Source organism: Haemaphysalis longicornis, unplaced genomic scaffold, assembly GCF_048455015.1.
Source record: "Haemaphysalis longicornis isolate Haplotype H1 unplaced genomic scaffold, Haemaphysalis longicornis Haplotype H1 scaffold_10, whole genome shotgun sequence".
NCBI classification, from domain to species: Eukaryota; Metazoa; Arthropoda; class Arachnida; order Ixodida; family Ixodidae; genus Haemaphysalis; species Haemaphysalis longicornis.
In genome coordinates this window covers 128,013,520-128,031,395 of record NW_027526204.1, presented here as the reverse complement: position 1 = coordinate 128,031,395, position 17,876 = coordinate 128,013,520, and the positions used below count along the sequence as shown (strand labels likewise).

General features: G+C 48.2%; 1 protein-coding gene across 1 annotated transcript in view; it reads right to left on the bottom strand.

Moving 5' to 3' along the window:
• The window catches only part of LOC144159291 (putative ATP-dependent RNA helicase DDX43), a 36,650-nt gene that overhangs the window by 9,185 nt on the left and 9,589 nt on the right, over positions 1–17,876 (bottom strand). Inside the window, exons 7-12 of the mRNA XM_077690688.1 lie at positions 11,079–11,188; positions 9,195–9,250; positions 6,576–6,694; positions 6,367–6,477; positions 3,693–3,834; positions 1,757–1,945 (exon numbers count right to left, since the gene is read on the bottom strand). Coding sequence (XP_077546814.1) covers positions 1,757–1,945; positions 3,693–3,834; positions 6,367–6,477; positions 6,576–6,694; positions 9,195–9,250; positions 11,079–11,188 — 727 coding nt within the window. The remainder of the gene's footprint in view (positions 1–1,756; positions 1,946–3,692; positions 3,835–6,366; positions 6,478–6,575; positions 6,695–9,194; positions 9,251–11,078; positions 11,189–17,876) is intronic.

Here is a 17,876-nt window from a genome sequence, read left to right as displayed (position 1 = left end):
AGCGGGGCTGTTTCTCTGGCCGTGCGCCAGGCCCCATGCTGCCAGCGCGGTGGCGCGTAGTTCGAATTATCTGTTTGAATTAACATCATTTTCAGTACATAGGCTTCTATGGAGACTTGGCCGGACCAAGTTGTACAGTTCAAATTATCCATAAATTCGAATTACCGAAGATCGAATTAATGAGCTTTCACTGTACTTATTAGTTGCGGAGAAGAAATGTCTTTGTGGCAGTGGTGGTCAAACAATGAGGCTGACTCGCCCCTAGCTGTTCTCACTTGGCAGATTATTGCAGCCTTCTAGTTTGTGCATCTTGTCAGGCAACATTTGATAAAATAAACCGGTCTCGTCAGCGTTGCAGATGTCCTGGTCGCTGCACTGAAAGATCTCGTTGAGACTGCCAGCCAGCACTTGTCCATCAAGTCTTTGTTTACAGCCCCTGCTTCCCCAGTGCAATAAACAATTCTGTGGTGCTCTTTAAATCGTTGCAGCCACCGCCCCCAGGTCTGAAATCGGCGTAATTTAGAAGAAAGGCAAAGTCATTTGCTCTCTGTAGCAGCACGGGACCAGTGATAGGGATGTTTCTCTCCCTTTGACGTCCACAAAACCATGTGTTCAGGGCGTCCTCTACCTCCTTGTACATCGCCTCACATAAATTCTTCTGTTCCTTTCACTGCTGTTGAGGTTTGCCGATTCCATGATATTCTTTTTGACTTTTAAGACAGTTGAAACTGTAGATGTCAACAGTCCATACTTCTTGGAGACTTCGGCATTTCTCGCCCCTGAGAGTACCTTGTGAATGATGTCCACCTTGGTGCAGACAGACAACTTTTCGTTTCTTTGACGCAAGACCCTCGTTTGCAGCCAATACGCTCTGCTGATAGTTGCCGAGTGCACTAATTCAACCTTGAAATATGAAAGCAGAGTGTGCACGTCTGAGGAAGAACATAAACGTAGCAACGCTGCTACCTCAGCCCACTAGCACAATGTGGCCTCGTACAAGGGTGGCTAGCGAGCCCCCGTATGAGGCTACATGGGGATTTCGGCAAAGGAGTGTAGAGGTATGGTAGCGAGGCTATGAGCTCCGCGCTGGCTTGTGCCGGTATGTGTGCGTGGCGTGGGCAGGCCAGCAAGCGCTACGGTGAAGCCAATCAATTGGTGAGCACGCCACGGGAGTGCGTTTTGAAAAACAGAGTGGCACAAATGAGCCCGTGCGCGGCGCTCCGGAGATCTGAAAGTACCAGTTGACGCCGTTTTGTATCTCCAATGTGGTCATTTCTCGTGTTTTTCCTGTGTTTTTCTGGCTTTGAGTGCTTGCTGCAACAGTAAGTAGCCATGAAAAGTTGTTATATGTGGACGCAGTTTCAATGGGGATGACCTCGAGTGTATATTTGAGAAAATCGTGTTATTACAGCCGATATGTCATTATATACAGGACCATTATAAGTGGGTTTGACTGTATTCTGTTAGCCACACAATAAATGCACTTTGCTATGAGGAGCGATTCCTTTCTTAACACTGTTGCTTTTTTCCATCTAGAATGCTGCACTCATTCTGACAGCAGGCCAGTCACATGTACAGCATTTATTCTTTATGCTACATCAGCAAGTGCATTAAACAGAGCTCAACTGCCAAAGATGCTGTTTTTTTTCCCCAGCTACCTATTGTCACTGTTGTTATTCACAGGAAGTAAGACATGGGAGTAATATAATCTTAAAAATCGTCACGTGAACTGAAGGTGAGGGCAATAAGAACTCACGGCGAGGTCGAGGGACCCGATGAACACCTGGAAGGGGTCGGACATGTACTGGCGCGAGAGGCGGCGCACCCCCTCGGGCCACGTGGCGCTGGTCATGACCGTCTGCCGGTCGGGCCGGATGTCCAGCAGCACCTTCTTGATCTGCGGCTCGAACCCCATGTCCAACATGCGGTCTGCCTCGTCCAACACCTGCAGAGCACAGAGTAAAAATTAAAGTGTTTCACTCCATGTGAAAGCTGTTGGAAGTGCAGAGCAGTGATTCGCCATAATGGGCTGTGGCGCCGTTATCCGCTCACTGCTACCACACATCATGCTCTTCGCCGCCCTGTCTCATTCCTCTCCTGATGAATGGAATGGAGGGTTGTCCACTGCAATTCAAATTTGCCGCCTTCGCAGTGCTCGAGCACCTCCTGCCTGGAATCAGCGCGAGCGGGAGTTGTGTTCTTTTTGTTCTTGCTTTCATCCCGCACGTGCCGGCGCCTTACTGCACAGTTTGAACGCATTGTTTTTGGCGGCCACTTTTTTCGCTTACTGTAATTACCCGATTCTAACGCGCACCCGATTTTCCTGGCAAAAAAACGAAAAAACTTGCACTTCCGATTGTAACGCGGACGGAACTTTGTGAGCAAGAAAAACGAATGCGAGAGAAACGGGCGATTTATTTCTCGAAGTAATCTCGCTCATCTCACTCCTCGTCGCTCTCCGCTGACCACAACATCTCGTCCTTGGTGTCGTCAAGCGCGTTCGCGATGCCACACTTCATAACGAGCCTTCAACCATGATCGATGGGATCGTGGCCCACGCCTCGCACGCCCATCCTGCGAACTTCTCCAGAGGCGCACGCTTCAGCCGACCACTCGTTTTGAACGCGTGAGAACCGCTGCTGCCATTGCTGTTATCAAGCGCGCAAGTGGAACGATTTGACGATTTGTGTGAACGCCGATAGAAAAGCCTGGGCTTCTATGCTTTCTGCGTCCGAAAAAACGTTGCTAAAAGCTTTGGCGCCATCTTGAGATGGCGATGGGCGGGACGAAATTTCCGTTGTTTCGGCAGTTTCGGTTTCGTATCCGATTGTAACACGCATGCGATTTTTCGAGCTATTTTTCCAGAAAAAAGCTGAGCGTTAGAATCGGGTAATTATGGTACTATGGTAAAAACCCACCCAACGGGTGTTCTGAACGAAATAGACGCTGGGGCTGCCGGTTATGTAGTTGAACCTCGTTATAAGAAGCATGGATGTAAGACAATCGGGTATAGGAGACACTAGGGGCATTGTTGCAGCTCCAGACCACCAAACAAAATGTCTCTTCATGCAGCATTGGCACTGTGTTGAGTTAAAGATATTGTCTTTTATGAGCCCTTGTGAAGGCTGGCGTCGAACCAACTGCTCGCGTGCAAGACGCCTCCTCGCACAGTGTATTGCCACAAGTCTCCAGAGGGTCACAATGAGGGCGATTATGCACAGTACTCTACAAGGGGCACACAACTATCTGGTTGAGTACTGCATACAGCAAAACGAACTTGTTGTCGTTTGGAGTTGCTGCGTGATCTATACAGCTGTGCTCTCGTAATATTGTTTCTAGCTTTCTTTTTGTTCTTTGACCTTCAAACATGATACTACAAAAACTTCCAGTTAACTTCCGGAGGCGTGTTGCGAGAATATTTGTCACGCAATTTTAAATGCTTCCAGTGCAAGTTGTGCCAGTCGTGGCGACGCCTGTCGTCATGGCTTCGCTATTTTTTACCTTATTTTAACGAAAGCTACCCGTAAGAGTGGTATATTTGTATTTTCGGTGAGCTAATCTATCGGTTTAGAGCTACTTGCATTTTGACTTCAGTGCCCCTTTAAGCCTTTTGCCTTAACATTAGGGACACAGGAACCAACACCTCGCGTAACTGCTTTATCACAACGAAAAGGGGTTAATGACGCACTCACCAGGAATGTGACGTAGTTGAGGTCAATGACCTTGTTCATGACCAGGTCGTTCAGCCGACCCGGGGTCGCAATGACAATCTCGACCCCAAGGTTGCACGTCTGGATCTGCTCCCGTCGACTGCCACCGCCGTAGATGCACACGCTGCGTCAACACAACCACATCGCTGCTCAGTACTGCCCTTCCACCTCGGTTTTATATATATAAAAAGAACTAGTGTTTTAAGAAAGAGAAACTACGTCTATGCCATGGTGCGGACAGTGTCGAGTAGCAAGAGTGATTTTCAGGTACAACTGCTGTTAGCCTACTAGCACCTTCGGCAGAAGAGTTATTTTATTCGTAGCGACATACAGATTGGTCTAGCCTTCTGTTGCTTCACAAAGGCTATTGTGGGCTTATGTGTGAGGAGCCTTTGATAAACTGAAGAAAAAAATGGTTGCACATTGACAGACGAATGCTGCTAAATTATAGTTTCCATTATGACGGCTCAACCCTACACCAAACCTTCAATAGGCTTAGTAATACAGGTGAATCTAAATTTTACAATGCAATGTAATGTAACGCCTTCCTCATTTCTCACTACTGTACAAATGCATACATCTTCCCCCCCTATTTAGTGAAGTAGTTTTTAAAGCGAGGCAAAAAGAAAATCTCGTGGTCCCATATATGCAGATAACTGTTCTGGTGAAACACATGCAATGCTAACGGCAAACACGAGCTGCATGTTACAAATGAAAGCATTTTTTTTTGCATTGCAGGCTCGATTTAAAGGGCCCCTAAATAGGCTGTCGAATGTTGCGCTTTTGCATGCGCAGTCACTGGAGTACTATCTAAGGAACGTCATCCCGCAAAAATTGTTTAAATGCGTTAAGTATTAGCCGAGTTATCGCTCATTAAAAGGGGCCACCAGTAAGGCCTGGGGCTCTCCTCCTCTAGTAGCTCCTCCGAAGCACTGTGGAAGCCACGACGTCATCGACCCGGCGCAAGACCACCGAGAGAAACAGGGCAATCCATCACCCTCCTTGATGTACGTGCAGTCATTGGCTGCGCTAAGCCCTGCGCGCGCTTTTTTTTTTTAGCACTCGACGCGCATGCTCCGCCCACCAGATTCCGGTTGCACGGTGAGCGCTGTCGCTGTGGTTCGCGTTCACGCCGCCGTTCTGGGCAATGTCTTGTGCGTCATAGAGGCGCGTCAGAGCCGGAAAGAACTGCGTCACAGCGCGGCAGTGTGGCGGCAAGGTATGGTTGGTGAGCCAGGAGAGAAAGTGAAATCTTTTTTTCGTGCTTGTTTGGCCCCTGCTTTACGCAGAGGTTTCATATTTGGTATACGTTGTCGTGAAGGGGTACTCTAGCGATTGCGCGATTGAAATGGCGACCTTCGGAAGCCTATTTAGGACCCCTTTAAAGCTTACCGCCACCACATGCACAAATCCCACCCTTCGCAAGCACCAAATTTCCGTTGAGTTTCATGGAAGTTTTTTTCTAGAGTGGCAATGGTGGTGGTCAAAAAGCAAGTAATGGCACAAAGATGTCACAAGAAATGTTGGCAACATTTTGACACCAACGTGAGGAGTTTCAGCATGACACGTACAAATATTTCCCAACCTGTTAGCAAAATGCATTTTCAGATGTTAGGGATTGCGTGCTTTTTTTTCTTCCTCTGCTAGGTGGGACTTTATTACAAGTATTCAGCTCCCCAAAACTGCACTTGGAGCCAAAAGGTGTTTGCTTTTTGCATGCATGCTTTGGAAAAAAAAGCTTGTGAAGGTTAGAAACTAGTTCGGAATCTATTTTAGAAAAGCAGGGAGCAGGAAAAGGGGGGGGGGGGGGGGGGAGGCGGCAACAAATCGCCCGCTCTGAAGTGTTCCAAAAGGTTTCCTGCTGGGCAGTCAGTGGCAGATTTGTGCAGGCCAATCAGAGCAGCAGAGCGGTGTTGAGTTACTCACCAAGATGCAAGCGTGTTACAGGCATTCTTGTATTTGTGGTGTCTAGCATACCCACAAGCCTTTTTCTGCTGTTTCTATTAACTTTTCCTTGTACAACATTGCTTATGGGTGTAGCGCACCAGCAAAATGAACGGCAACGCCGTGGTTGTAGCAATTCGAGAAAACATGAACTTTTGAAAGACCAAAACCTCAACCAAAGTTCCCAATATGACAAAGTTCCTGCCGGAAGGTACCGATTCATTAAATCAAAGTTCAACTGCTTAAAAAACAAAATAGAGAAAGAAGCCTGCACAGATCAGTGTTGTAACAAAACAAGCATACAGGGTTTTACAACTTTTGAAATCGTTTTCTGAGCAAACCACTCTTTCATTTTCCTCAAACTTTACAAAAAAATGAGAATGGCAGGTGTGCGCATGAGAGAGAGAGAGAGAGAGAGAGAGAGAGAGAGAGAGAGAGAGAGAGAGAGAGAGAGAGAGAGAGAGAGAATTGATTGCAGGGTTTAACGCACCGACGCAACGAAGGCGATGAGGCGCGCCGTAGTGGAGGACTCTGGATTAATTTTAACCACCTGGGGATCTTTAACATGCGCCGAAGTCTCGTAAACACAGGCGTTTTTGCTTTTCGCCTCCATCAGAAAAGCGGTCGGGAATCGAACCCGCGACCCCGTGCTCAGCAGCGCAACGCCTTAGCCACTGAGCCACTGCGGCGGGCAGAGAGAGAGAGCACGCACCACTTGATGCCGCGGTAGTGGTACTTCTTGGCCTCGCGCTCAATCTGCTGGGCCAGCTCGCGTGTCGGTGCCAGCACCAGGCACGACGGACCGGTCCTCTCCTCCCGCGGGCTGCACCAAGGGAAGAGACCGGCGACACCACAAGTCAGCGAACTGAGTCCGGCCACAGGAGGAGGCAGCAAGGAGCAAGGAGGGCAGCGGAAACCCACACGGGCTGGCTGTCAATGTGGATCATGGCGGGCAGCAGGAAGGCCAGCGTCTTCCCCGTGCCCGTCTGCGCGATGCCGATGAGGTCCTGGCCCTGCAGCAGGATGGGCCACGCCTGGCTCTGCAAGCGGCGAGGGAAAGCCACAGCACCAGGGGGCGCTTGAACGACGAGGACGGGCACCAACAATCGCACTCGGCGTTACACAACATAATGGCAAGGCAGGGGTGGAACACGGTCCATGGGTCTGGGAGCAGTCCTTGGAGCAGGCAAAAGCGCCTTTTGTAGCAGTCCTGGGAGCAGCCGGAAAGGCGTTTTTGGAGCAGGTTTAGAGCAGCCAGAATTGCCATTTGGAGGAGATGTAACACCATTTCATAGCATTATGGTGCCTCCCTAATCTCCCTACAGGCAGCTGTGAAAGTCCCCTGCCGAATACCTTTTATGTGTCTACTATCTCAGGCGTTCTACCATGAACATAGAACCTACTCTGAAACAGGAATGCAGTTCTTGTACTATATCTGGATGCTTACAAAATGAGAAGTTATCTACCTTCGGCCTGGCGAGTGCACTGCATTATTACCGTCAAAGGTCAAACCTAGCGCACATAGTCCAAGTCGAATGAGATCAGATACCAGGCCTTGCTTCATGTACGGTAAACGGCAGTGTTTATGTGAACTCACGGTGGAATTCCGTAAAAGAAGGTGTTTGCTTGCATTTGTCCCATCAAACAGTGGTTTCAGCGCGTGTGAAGCTGAACATGGCCTTGTCTTGGGCCGTCACAGGGTTGCGAGAGTAGACTAACTTTGATTGATTGTGGGGTTTAACGCGCCGACGCAACGCAGGCGATGAGGCGCGCCGTAGTGGAGGGCTCCGGATTAATTTTAACCACCTGGGGATCTTTATCGTGCGCCGAAATCTCAGTAGACTAACTTACCCCGTAGACTACGTAATTAGAGCGTGTTAGAAGACATGACTAATGCTGGACCATCCTCCACTAAGCAAAGCTAACCCAAAAGTTCACAGGCGAAAATGAGTAATTACCTCACAACGAAAGCAAACAGATTTAACAAGTGAGGGCAAAGCATCCAACACCCTGTTGACTTAAAATGCATGCAGCTATGGAAAGTAGCGGGCAGCAAAGTTAGGATTGCCAAAAATGGGCGTTGATGCTCAACCCCAATAAACTACAACCTTTCAAGCAGATATTTATCTGTTCGCAACGAGACACAAAAACATCTACTTTAGGTCATTTTCCATTGATTGTGGCGTCGTGGCCGACACCGCCAAACAAAACCATGCAAATGCAACACAAAGAAATGGAAACAAGGCAGTGAAGAAGGCACGTTGTGCCTACAGCATTACGGTTAAGCAAAAAACCAACTACCATAGAAGCTCACAGCCTTGATGAAACCGAAAACGAGGTCTCGCAAAGTTTTCAGGCGCTGGGCATCATGGCGGTCGTATCTAGAGGCCCAATTCAGGCACTGCGGCACAGGTCGGCGCAGGATGGTGCAGGTAAACCAGTTTGGCGCTCAATGGCGCGAACGGCGCAGCTTTTCCACCCCTGCAGGGGCTTCACAAATGCTTCAACTCCTCAAGGAAACACCCAGAGAATTTGAACGTGACACATTGGGTGTTAAAGGAGCACTGACACCAATTTTCGGCGTTAATATTATTGCACAGTTCGCTTCCTTCACCCAACAGAATACCCTGGCTGAATTATGAGCAGCCTGCGACGCCAAGAACATAGTTCCATTGGATCTCATTTATCGCGCCGACGGAGCAGTGCGCGGAGCGGCACTCAGCAAATGGACATCAGCGTGACATCACTCCAGGAGAGGAAAAAGAAGGGACGCGACAGCGCTCGTGAAAAACTCGTGACGTCACTTCACGCGCGCGGCCCCACGAGCGGCGAGCGGGCGCAACACCCTCTCAAGCGGGCGCTGGTGACGTCCGCACAAAGCGGTGAGGTCAGGCCGGGAGTCTGTCATATGCGCCGTTCGGGATGAAAGCGCGGGAATTTGAAACAAACGATTTTCAGGCCGTTCAATGTAATTAACTATCGCGCGCTGAAATATTTGAAGTGCTGTTTCAGGTTCGCCAGACCATTAAGCAGCGATAAAAGCAATCAAAGTGTAACATAAAATTTTCGTGTCAGTGCTCCTTTAAAATTTGAACGAGAATGAAGTGAAATGCAAAGGGTCTGTGGACTCTGTTTTACAAAGTCAGCATCTGTGTAAAAAAATTAACTTTGTACATCCTGGATGTCCTGACCGACAAGCTTGTCCCGGTGGAACCCATCTTTGTTGGCAAAAAAATATAGCCAAGTGTTTTGAGGCTACTCTTGCCAAAAACGTGCCACTCAAATTAGCTACGGTAGGCGCTATGGAGCTCACTCAGTGGGTGCCAGAATATCACCTGAACAAAAAGACAACTGGACTGCTGACTAATTCCCTGCATTGCAAATGATATGTGAGGTCATCGTTGGTAGTAAAGCAATTATATGGTGCCGTCACACAAGTTACCACACGAAAAAAAGAAAAAAAAAAGAACACAGTTAAGTAATTCCCTTTTACATTTATACACCCACTGCATAAAAAAGAAAGTGCTGTCAAGTGCTTACCTGAATTGGCGATGGCTTCTCGAACTTGTTTTTGTAGATCTCGTCAAGAATTTCCGCTGCAAATAAATGCAAAATAAAACCAGTCACAAAGCACTCAACCAATACCAATGAAAAACTAGGATACAGCTTTCCAAGCAAATGTACACTACAGAGTGCACAACTCTCTGCTCTACCAAAGCCCAAAAAATTGGCAGGCCTTTGTATCCTAGAATATTACATGGGTAGGCAAAGCTGGAAGCATTGCAATGACTATTTGCAATGAAATAAGGTATAGCACGTGTAGATATACGTGGTGCTGTACAGGTTATTTAAGTATTGTTTTTTATTTATTCAATGCGGCAGGCTTGAAAGCCATAGCAGGAGTGGAAAGACAAGCATGACAACTACGACTCTACACAAGTCACTTCTGTGCGAAAATAATGAACCAAAAACACAGGGTAAAAAGACAAACAGCAACATGAACTTCAAAACATAAGGAATTAATGCAGTGCCAAGGAAACTAAAAACACAAAAGGCTGAACAAAAGATGGCCGCATGTCTGCTCCTTGCGTTGCAAATGTCGACGGAAGACCATAGTCGACTGGCGCCCTTGGCAAGTAAATGTCTTTCTTCTCTTTTCCGCTCACCTCTCCTGCGGTTCTTCTCCAGTCTCGTTCTTCTCAAGATAACACGCTAGAGGTTTGCTCAGGCCAATTTAAATTTCCCGCGTTCCACTGTTCCAGGTTAGGTGCCTCGATGCCAGCGCTGCCGCACGGTGGAGACGCGCATGAATCGAGGCACCCTGCTACAACGTTTATAAACCTCGTTGCCCTACTCCACGTGCATTCCAAGCAGAACGTGAAACCTAGCTAGTGGAACCTTTCGTTGCTGTTGCCGTTTGTGCAGCCAGAAGTTAGCGGTGCAGGCAACAGCAGGTGACGGAATAAATTTTTTTTGTAGCATTTCATTTGCTATCGCAAAAACCAAGCATCCATGAATTCTTTAACAAAGGAACACTGAAAATAGTGATTATGTATTCATTTCCAGCCTCATATTTGCGTAATATCTTGTTTTTGTTCAACAATGTTGACAAGTATAAACATTGACACCGGACTTGCACGTTTAGATTTGCGTTGGGTATATAAGACTATTACGCAGCACGTTTCACTTTGGCCGAGTGGCTGAATCGAGTCACAGACAGACAGACAGACAGACATACATACATACAGACATACTAAAATTTCCATGTTTAAGAAGCCCTAGAAAGACTATAGTCTAAAAAATGCTAAACAACGCACAGGACCGGCAACGATGCCTTCAACAACAAGATAGCATCAGCTAGGGACTGTGGATCTTCGGTGAAAATATGCTTCCAAGTTTTCGACAGCTGAAAGTGCGGCGACAGGTAACAAATTCTACTCTTCCTTAATGCCAAGGAAAAATGATAACTTGAAGGTTGTTAGTGGTGGTAGAAAATGGGGTTAAAGAAGGGTCATGGACAGTGTGACAGGTTCTTGTTGAAAGTAATCTCAGGAACAACGTTGCAAACCAAGCTTATTGCTGAACAAGTGGTGAAGAAACTTCAAGTGAAGGAATTCCCGCCTTATTTCGCGAGTGTGGACGTTATTAGCAGCCAGTTACAGACTTTTGGCAGTTGTATTTTGAGTAAATAAATCTCGCACCAAACATCTACAGAAAAGAGAGGTGCATGTTTGCATGCGTACGCATACATTTTTTAGGTCGTAAAAGCCTTTTGTGGCTCGAACGGAGTTGAGTGAACTACCAAAAGCTAGTTGTTTCAAATTGAACAAAGTTGTGTTTACATGGCCCCTTTAATTAACTCGAAAACCACCAGCACTTGAAAATAGTACCAAGGGAAAAACAAAGAAGACACGGCCCACTTACGATAGTTGGCAAACGCCTGCTCGAACGTGGTCACCGGGTTGGTGGCTATGTCGGGCGGCGGTATGCCGTCTTCCCCCAGGTAGTGCACCTGAATGTTGTTGTTAGCCAACCTGCAGATGGGAGAGAGTGAAACGGAGAAGAAGAAAGTTAGTTGACTAACCTGATGAAGAAAACCTCAAAATCCGGGGAAGGCTTCTATGCAAAATAAAGACCTCTAATCCACCAAAGTGAATTGGGGGGGGGGGGGGGGGGGGGGGAAGTGGCGATTGGAGCAAACTTTTTTGTTTTTCGGCGTAGAGTATGAAATTTGGTAGGCTTACTAGAAAGCACTCCAAATAGTGAAATTAAAAATTTTATGATGACACCTTCAGTAGTTTTTGTGTTACAGAGGTTTATACGTTGCCCACTCATGGAAACCCAGCAAGAAATTGACACATCGTAGGAAGTTCTGAATACTTTTCAGTTGTAATCAAAAGAAAACTACAGGGTACGACATTCTTAAAGGAGTACTGACACCAAAACTTTATGTTGCTTTTTTTATTGATTTCATTAATGTTGAACGGCCTGGCGAACCCGAAACAGCACTTTAAATTCTCGAGCGCGCGATAATTAATTACACTAAATGGCCTGAATATCGCCTGTTTTGGTTTCCCGCACTTCCAGACCGGAGGGAGCGGGTGACAGATCCTCGGAATGACCTCACCGTTTTGTGCGGACGTCAAAACACTGCAAAGGCCGGAGGAGGAGTTGTTTCGAGCGCCCCGCCGCCGGAGCTGAGCGGATGAGCTGCTTGAAGGCATTAGGCCTAGCATTGCAGCGGAAATTTGATGACCGCTTTCAATAAAAGACCTGATGGCGGCTTCTGTTGCAATGTTGGGCTTTATTATCGGCTTCTTTCCCGCGTGTGGAACTTAATTCTTGGCAAGTGTGCTTTTCTGAGCAGCAGTTAATGCCTGTTGCTCTAGCTGTCCGTATCACTTCGCGAACGCACCCGCGCCCAATTGCCGCTCGCCAGGCCGCACGCGTGAAGCGACGTCACGAGTTTCTGTCGAGCGTTGGAGGCAGACGGCTATGTCACTTTTTTCTCTCACGCTTGGACATTTTCTGCGCACCGCTCCGCGGACTGTTCCGTCGGTGCGGTAAATCAGATCAAATTGAAGTATGTTCCACGTGTCGCACTCCACTCATACTTCAGCCAGGGTATTCTGATGAGTAAAGGAGGCGAACTGTGCAATAATATTAAGACGAAAAATTGGTGTCAGTACTCATTAAAATTTTTTTTACACCCTTCATTCTTTTACAGAGAACATTATTTTCACCGCAGCCAGTAGTACACAACTGAGTTGGTCATAACTTTGACATAAAAAATTATCTACAGTGGAATCTCTGTGATATGATTTTAACTGATACGAACTTCGTTGCGACACGAATTTTCAAAATTCCCCAACCAAAATGCATTTTATATAATGTACAAAATTCGGATGATCTGTACACATTTATCACTCCAGTGTGGGTGATACAGACGTGTGAGCCGCGAGCAGCCGACCGCGGTGTGGACTTGAGGCGGGAGTTTCGGTGCGGCCGTGCGGCCTTAATTGTGCACAAGCACGAAAGTATCAACCCTCTCCCGCCAATGGTATTCCTGGGGCGTTTCCAATAGTGGCGGGAGAGGTGCTGCTCTGAACAAACAGAACGTTTCACCCTCTCCAGGCCTGTTTAGAGCCACTAAATAAGCTACGCTGAAGAGTAACGACACTGACAAACGGCGGCAGCCATTTTGGTGCCTGACGCCTGGGTGGCCAGCTTTATGCGCCCTATTGCGGCTGACGTTGACGGGCGGAATCGGTCCGGGCGCCGCTTGGCAACCAAGCCAGCTGTGTTTACTTTTCGAAGATTTAGAGACAGCGCGCCGGTGCGATGATGTCAGGCTCGGTTACGCTAGCGTAGCTAATGTAGTGGCTGTAGGTTACGCTAGAGCCACTAATTAAGCTACGCTAAAGGCTAGTTAAGCTAGCCCGCTGTCGTTCTTTCTTAGCGGGAAGCGATGCAGGCGTTTTCCACCTTCCCGCCAGTTGAATCAGCCCAGTACAGGGCAGCACGGCATCGCTACTCTGTTTGGGGGCTTGAAAACACATTCTCAACGTGTCACACAGCCGCCCTGCGCTTCGGAAATCACGACTTATCGAAGAGTGCGCGTGCGGCAATACAGAGGCACCAAAATGTCAGCGCCCATGGGTCTGCCCGGGGTAAAGAAATGTCACGCGACGCGGTTCGACCAATGGCCGCTGTCGGCGGCATAGAACAATGACAGAAAAGAGTGCCGATACTCTTAAACCTCACCTTGTGGCTCTAGGCCTGTTCTTTCCCCCTGTCTCCTTCTCTCCCTTATCTTCCGCTACATTCTCTTCTCACTGCCCATTTTGTTTTCGATGGCTGCAGCTCGATGCCTCTGGCTTCATTTTGGTATTGTACTTCTTGAATAAACCACAGCCGGGGTGGCAATCAGGTGTTCCCTCTCGTTTCTGACAGCGAGTACCCTCACCATTTCGCCTTCTCTGCAATCCCAACTTTCCTCTATAGGGAAGCGAAGCTCAAGTTTGCGGAGTGAGAGCAGCGCTGATTTTATCGTGAAGCGGCTGGTTTGTCTTTTCCCAGGAGTGGGGGGGAGTTCTCGCTGCGCTTTCTACGTGCTGGGTTGAGTGGCTCGTGCAGCCAGTGGCCGCTTTGTTCGCACTCATAAGTAAGACTGGTGCCTCAGGCGGTGTGGGAAGACAGAAATGGATTGGGGAGTGCGACAGCGTGGACGCCGAGCAACACGTGCGGTTGTCAGACGCAGCCGGGCGGGCACCTCCCTCGGATGGGGAACGCGCGAAACAGCGGACGCTCCCGCAATCGTTTCGCGATGTCTAAGGTGGTGCCTAGGCAAACCCCCAATATTGCTGCGAGATCGGCTGCCACAATAGTAACAAGAAGTCGAGAGAGAAGAATCCACCGTGGAATTTTGCAGAATCCCTGCAAAACCGCCTCAAAAGGGAAGACAGCAAGCATGGATCACTGCGGTTCAAAAAGTGAAATGAGCGGACACATTTTTGTTTGTACTATTTCTGCACTTTCAGTCTACATTTCCCGTGTTTCAAAATGCGAACTAGTGTTTTAAAATTATTCCGGGTCCCCCACTCCTCTACTTCCTTAAGAAATGCGTGCTGCCAATGATTGTTTCCCGCAATGACAAATGAACTTGGGAGTTGTTTAGTTGGTGTCATTCGATAGCGTCCATATATGGCACAAAAGGTTCACATTCTGCATGGGTGAAAAAAAAAAATAGTTTCTACCAATCTGCCTCGCTGCATTAGCTGCATTCATTTTTGTTATTGTAACTTGTGTTCTGGACAGGATTAAAACGAGTTTATTGCTGTCTGTTTTTTCATACAAATTATTAAGACTAGTAATTAAATAAGTTATACAGCATATTCGGTGTATTAATAGTAATTATTAATAGTTATACACACAAGTTGTTCAGTTGTTTCCCCAAACTGCCACTCGAAGCCATAGTTGTACTCCAAGCGGGTCAATCTCTGCGACGAACGCTGTGGACGAAAATTCCTTCAAAGACAAGCAAAATTGGAATGTGGCGTTGTAAGCGCACCTTTTTAGTAGCATGTGCCTTTTGGATGCGACGCTGAGAGCATCTCTTGTCGGCAGCCCCGTCCTTCCTGCGTGCGTCCGCACTCTCCTCCGCTCACCCCCTCTCCCCTCTGATAGCGAACACTCTCTCGCGAGGGGCATTGGATTGGATTCGATTGGATTGGCTTGGATTAAAGTGGATTGTGTTGGATTGTGTCGTGTCATAGCCGTGGCAGACGCACTGGCGCTGGCGCGTGCCCAGGTGAGAGCGAACACTCTCTTTCAACATCTGCGGGTGTGCGGCCCAGCGCGCTCTCACTCCGCCGGTGGGCGGTGCTGCGCATGTGCAGTACTCTCTCTCTCCGCGGTCTCTTCTCCTTCGGGCGCGCTGCGCATATAACCGGTGTGCCGCTCTCCGGCGGCCTTTCGGTCGACGGTTGCTCTCCGCTTGCGCTTGAACCCCCCTCAGCGTCCCATCACACCAGGGTTCCCGCGAGGGGAGGTGGGCGTAATTTTTTTAATGCATCGTTTTTATGAAGCAGCCGATTATTTCAAGGGTCAGAAATAATCACAGTCACGTTTATGCCCCACTTCTAGCAAGCCTCAGTGTTTCTGCAGTCCATAAATTCTGGATGCTCGAAGCGCAAACACGTGAACGAAGTAGCAAAAAAGAGAAAATAATGCAAGAAAATATTCAAGTGAGAAATCTTAAGTTACTTGGGGCCGATTGAATAATATTAAAATAGTAGTGCCGGTGTAGCCGTCCCGGAGACACAGTGCTCCGAAAATTGACGTTTTAGTCATTTTGCGGAAATATTTCGTCACCTCAGCTGATATATTTTTCTTTGGCACTTCTCAATAGTTTTCAGTGGAAAATCTTTAACAACACGTAGAATATAAAACAAGCAATCTAAAAATGCTGACTTAAAAAAAAAAGTTTTTTGGTCACTTTTGCTGTGTGATCCCCATGTCCCTCCTTCAAGAGAAAACAGGACTGGCAGCGCAGCAATTACAACTATGGGAACAAGGAAACCTACTAGCTTGCTCTCTAGCAGCTGATACTTGTGAACAATATCTGTGTTTTTGAGGGAAAAAGAAAAAAAAACAAAAAAAAAACGAGGACGTTAAAAAAACTGATGAAAATTCACGATCATGATGAAATAACCGCAATTCAGTACAATACAGTTAAACTTCGATATAACGAACTTCAATATAATGAAATTCTCGATATAACAAAGTTACAAGACATACACAACTTAATTCCCATTGGAAACCATGTATATTTTATCTCGATATAACGAAGCAAATGTTGCTGTAATTTCATTACAACGAAGTCTCTGAACTTGAAGAAAATTTACCCACAAGGACAATTTCCCCGTGACGACATCTGAGGGAAAAGTGTTGGCAGCGCGAGCGACTTTGCCGCGAGTAACCCACGCGGCCGGGCCTCCCAGGGAGAAGCAGCGAAATCCTCCCGCTGCTGCGAATGGGCATCCCACCGCAGTCACCAAGGTTGCGACTCGCATCCCGGCTTGTCAACGATGTTGGTTATCAGCCATCCTGACGCTGTCTCCGCTGTTAGGACTGGGCCCGCTCACCGCAGCCACCACTCTTGCGACTGGCCATCCGAGCGCAGCCACCGCTGTAGCGACGTTGCCTTGATCCGTCCGCTATCGACGCGGCGTAGTGCAGAGCAATGAAGTTCTCGAGTCGACGAAAAGTTGAAGCAACATTTATATGCAGTATGTACAAGGGTAAGCAAATGTTATATGGCTCGCACAAAGGCGACAGCACCTCTCCACTCGGTGCCTCCGAAAAGTGCCGCAGAAGAATGCCGATGATAAGTCATAAGTGCCTCCGGGCGGGTTTCTGTACCCCCGGAAGTTCATTGGAGCCCCGAGAAGTTTGAATCGCTCCAATCAGGATTCTCGATGGCTGAAGTTTGAAATCCAACGAATCGTAGCGAAGTGACGCCCACGCTGTCTCCGCGAGGTGGTCGTTCACCCGGTGCAGGATTCGGCCGAGCCGCCGCGACGCTGCATACCTCTTCCCCCCATGCTCCTTTGCTGCGACCTAAAGCACCCAAAGTGGTCTCCCCCTTTCTCGTGACTTCGCATCGCCTGGTGCGTTCTCTCGTTGCTTTTGTTTCCCGCGTGCAACGCCGCCATGAGTAGCTGTAAGCGGAAAGCTATTTCACTTGAGCAAAAAGTGGCGATCCTGGAAGCCGTTTCGAAAGGGGAAAAGAAGAGAGGCGTTGCAGCTCGATTCGCGATATCACAAAGTACGCTGTCAACAATTTTAAAAGCTAAGGACGTGATTCTCAGCTCTGCAAAATGTGGCACGGGCTTCCAGCGCAAGCGACTGAAGACGGCTACATACCAGGATATAGACAAGGCCGTGTTCTCCTGGTTTATGGACGCCAGAGCACAGAATGTGCCAGTGAGTGGTGCAATTTTGCAGCAGAGAGCGAAGGATTTTGGTTGCCTGCTCGACAAAGATTCCTTCAAGGCAAGCAGTGGTTGGCTCCACCGTTTCAAAGCCCGGTACGGGATTGTCGGACGTGTGCTGTGCGGGGAGTCAACATCAGCCGACGCGCCTGAAGCCGCTACTTGGCTGGAGATGAAATGCCAAAAATATTGACGCGATACCAGCCATCAGAAGTCTACAACGCGGACGAAACAGGATTTTTTTATCAGATGCTGCCGAATAGGACGCTAGCACTGAAAGGGGATCAGTGCCACGGCGGTAAGCAGAGTAAGCTGCGTATCACGGCTCTTCTGTGCGTCAACATGGATGCCAGCGACAAGCGGGTGCCACTTATTGGAAAAAGCAAAAAGCCGCAGTGCTTTAAGAACGCTCGGAAGCTGGAAGTGCAAGATACGTCGAACAAGAAAGCGTGGATGTCCCGTGACATCTTTCGTGACTGGCTTCGGGAGTTTGACAAGGAGATGAAGAGTGGCGGCCGCAGCGTGTGCCTCTTGGTGGACAATTGTTCTGCCCATCACGTCAATGACGTGGAGCTGACAAACGTCGAGCTACAATTTTTCCCACCGAACTGCACTTCGTTGGTTCAACCACTTGACCAGGGAATTATCAACAGCGTGAAGTGCGCGTATTGTCGGCGGCTGATCGACAAGCTGCTGTTCGATCTCCGCTTGAAACGGCCCACCAAGG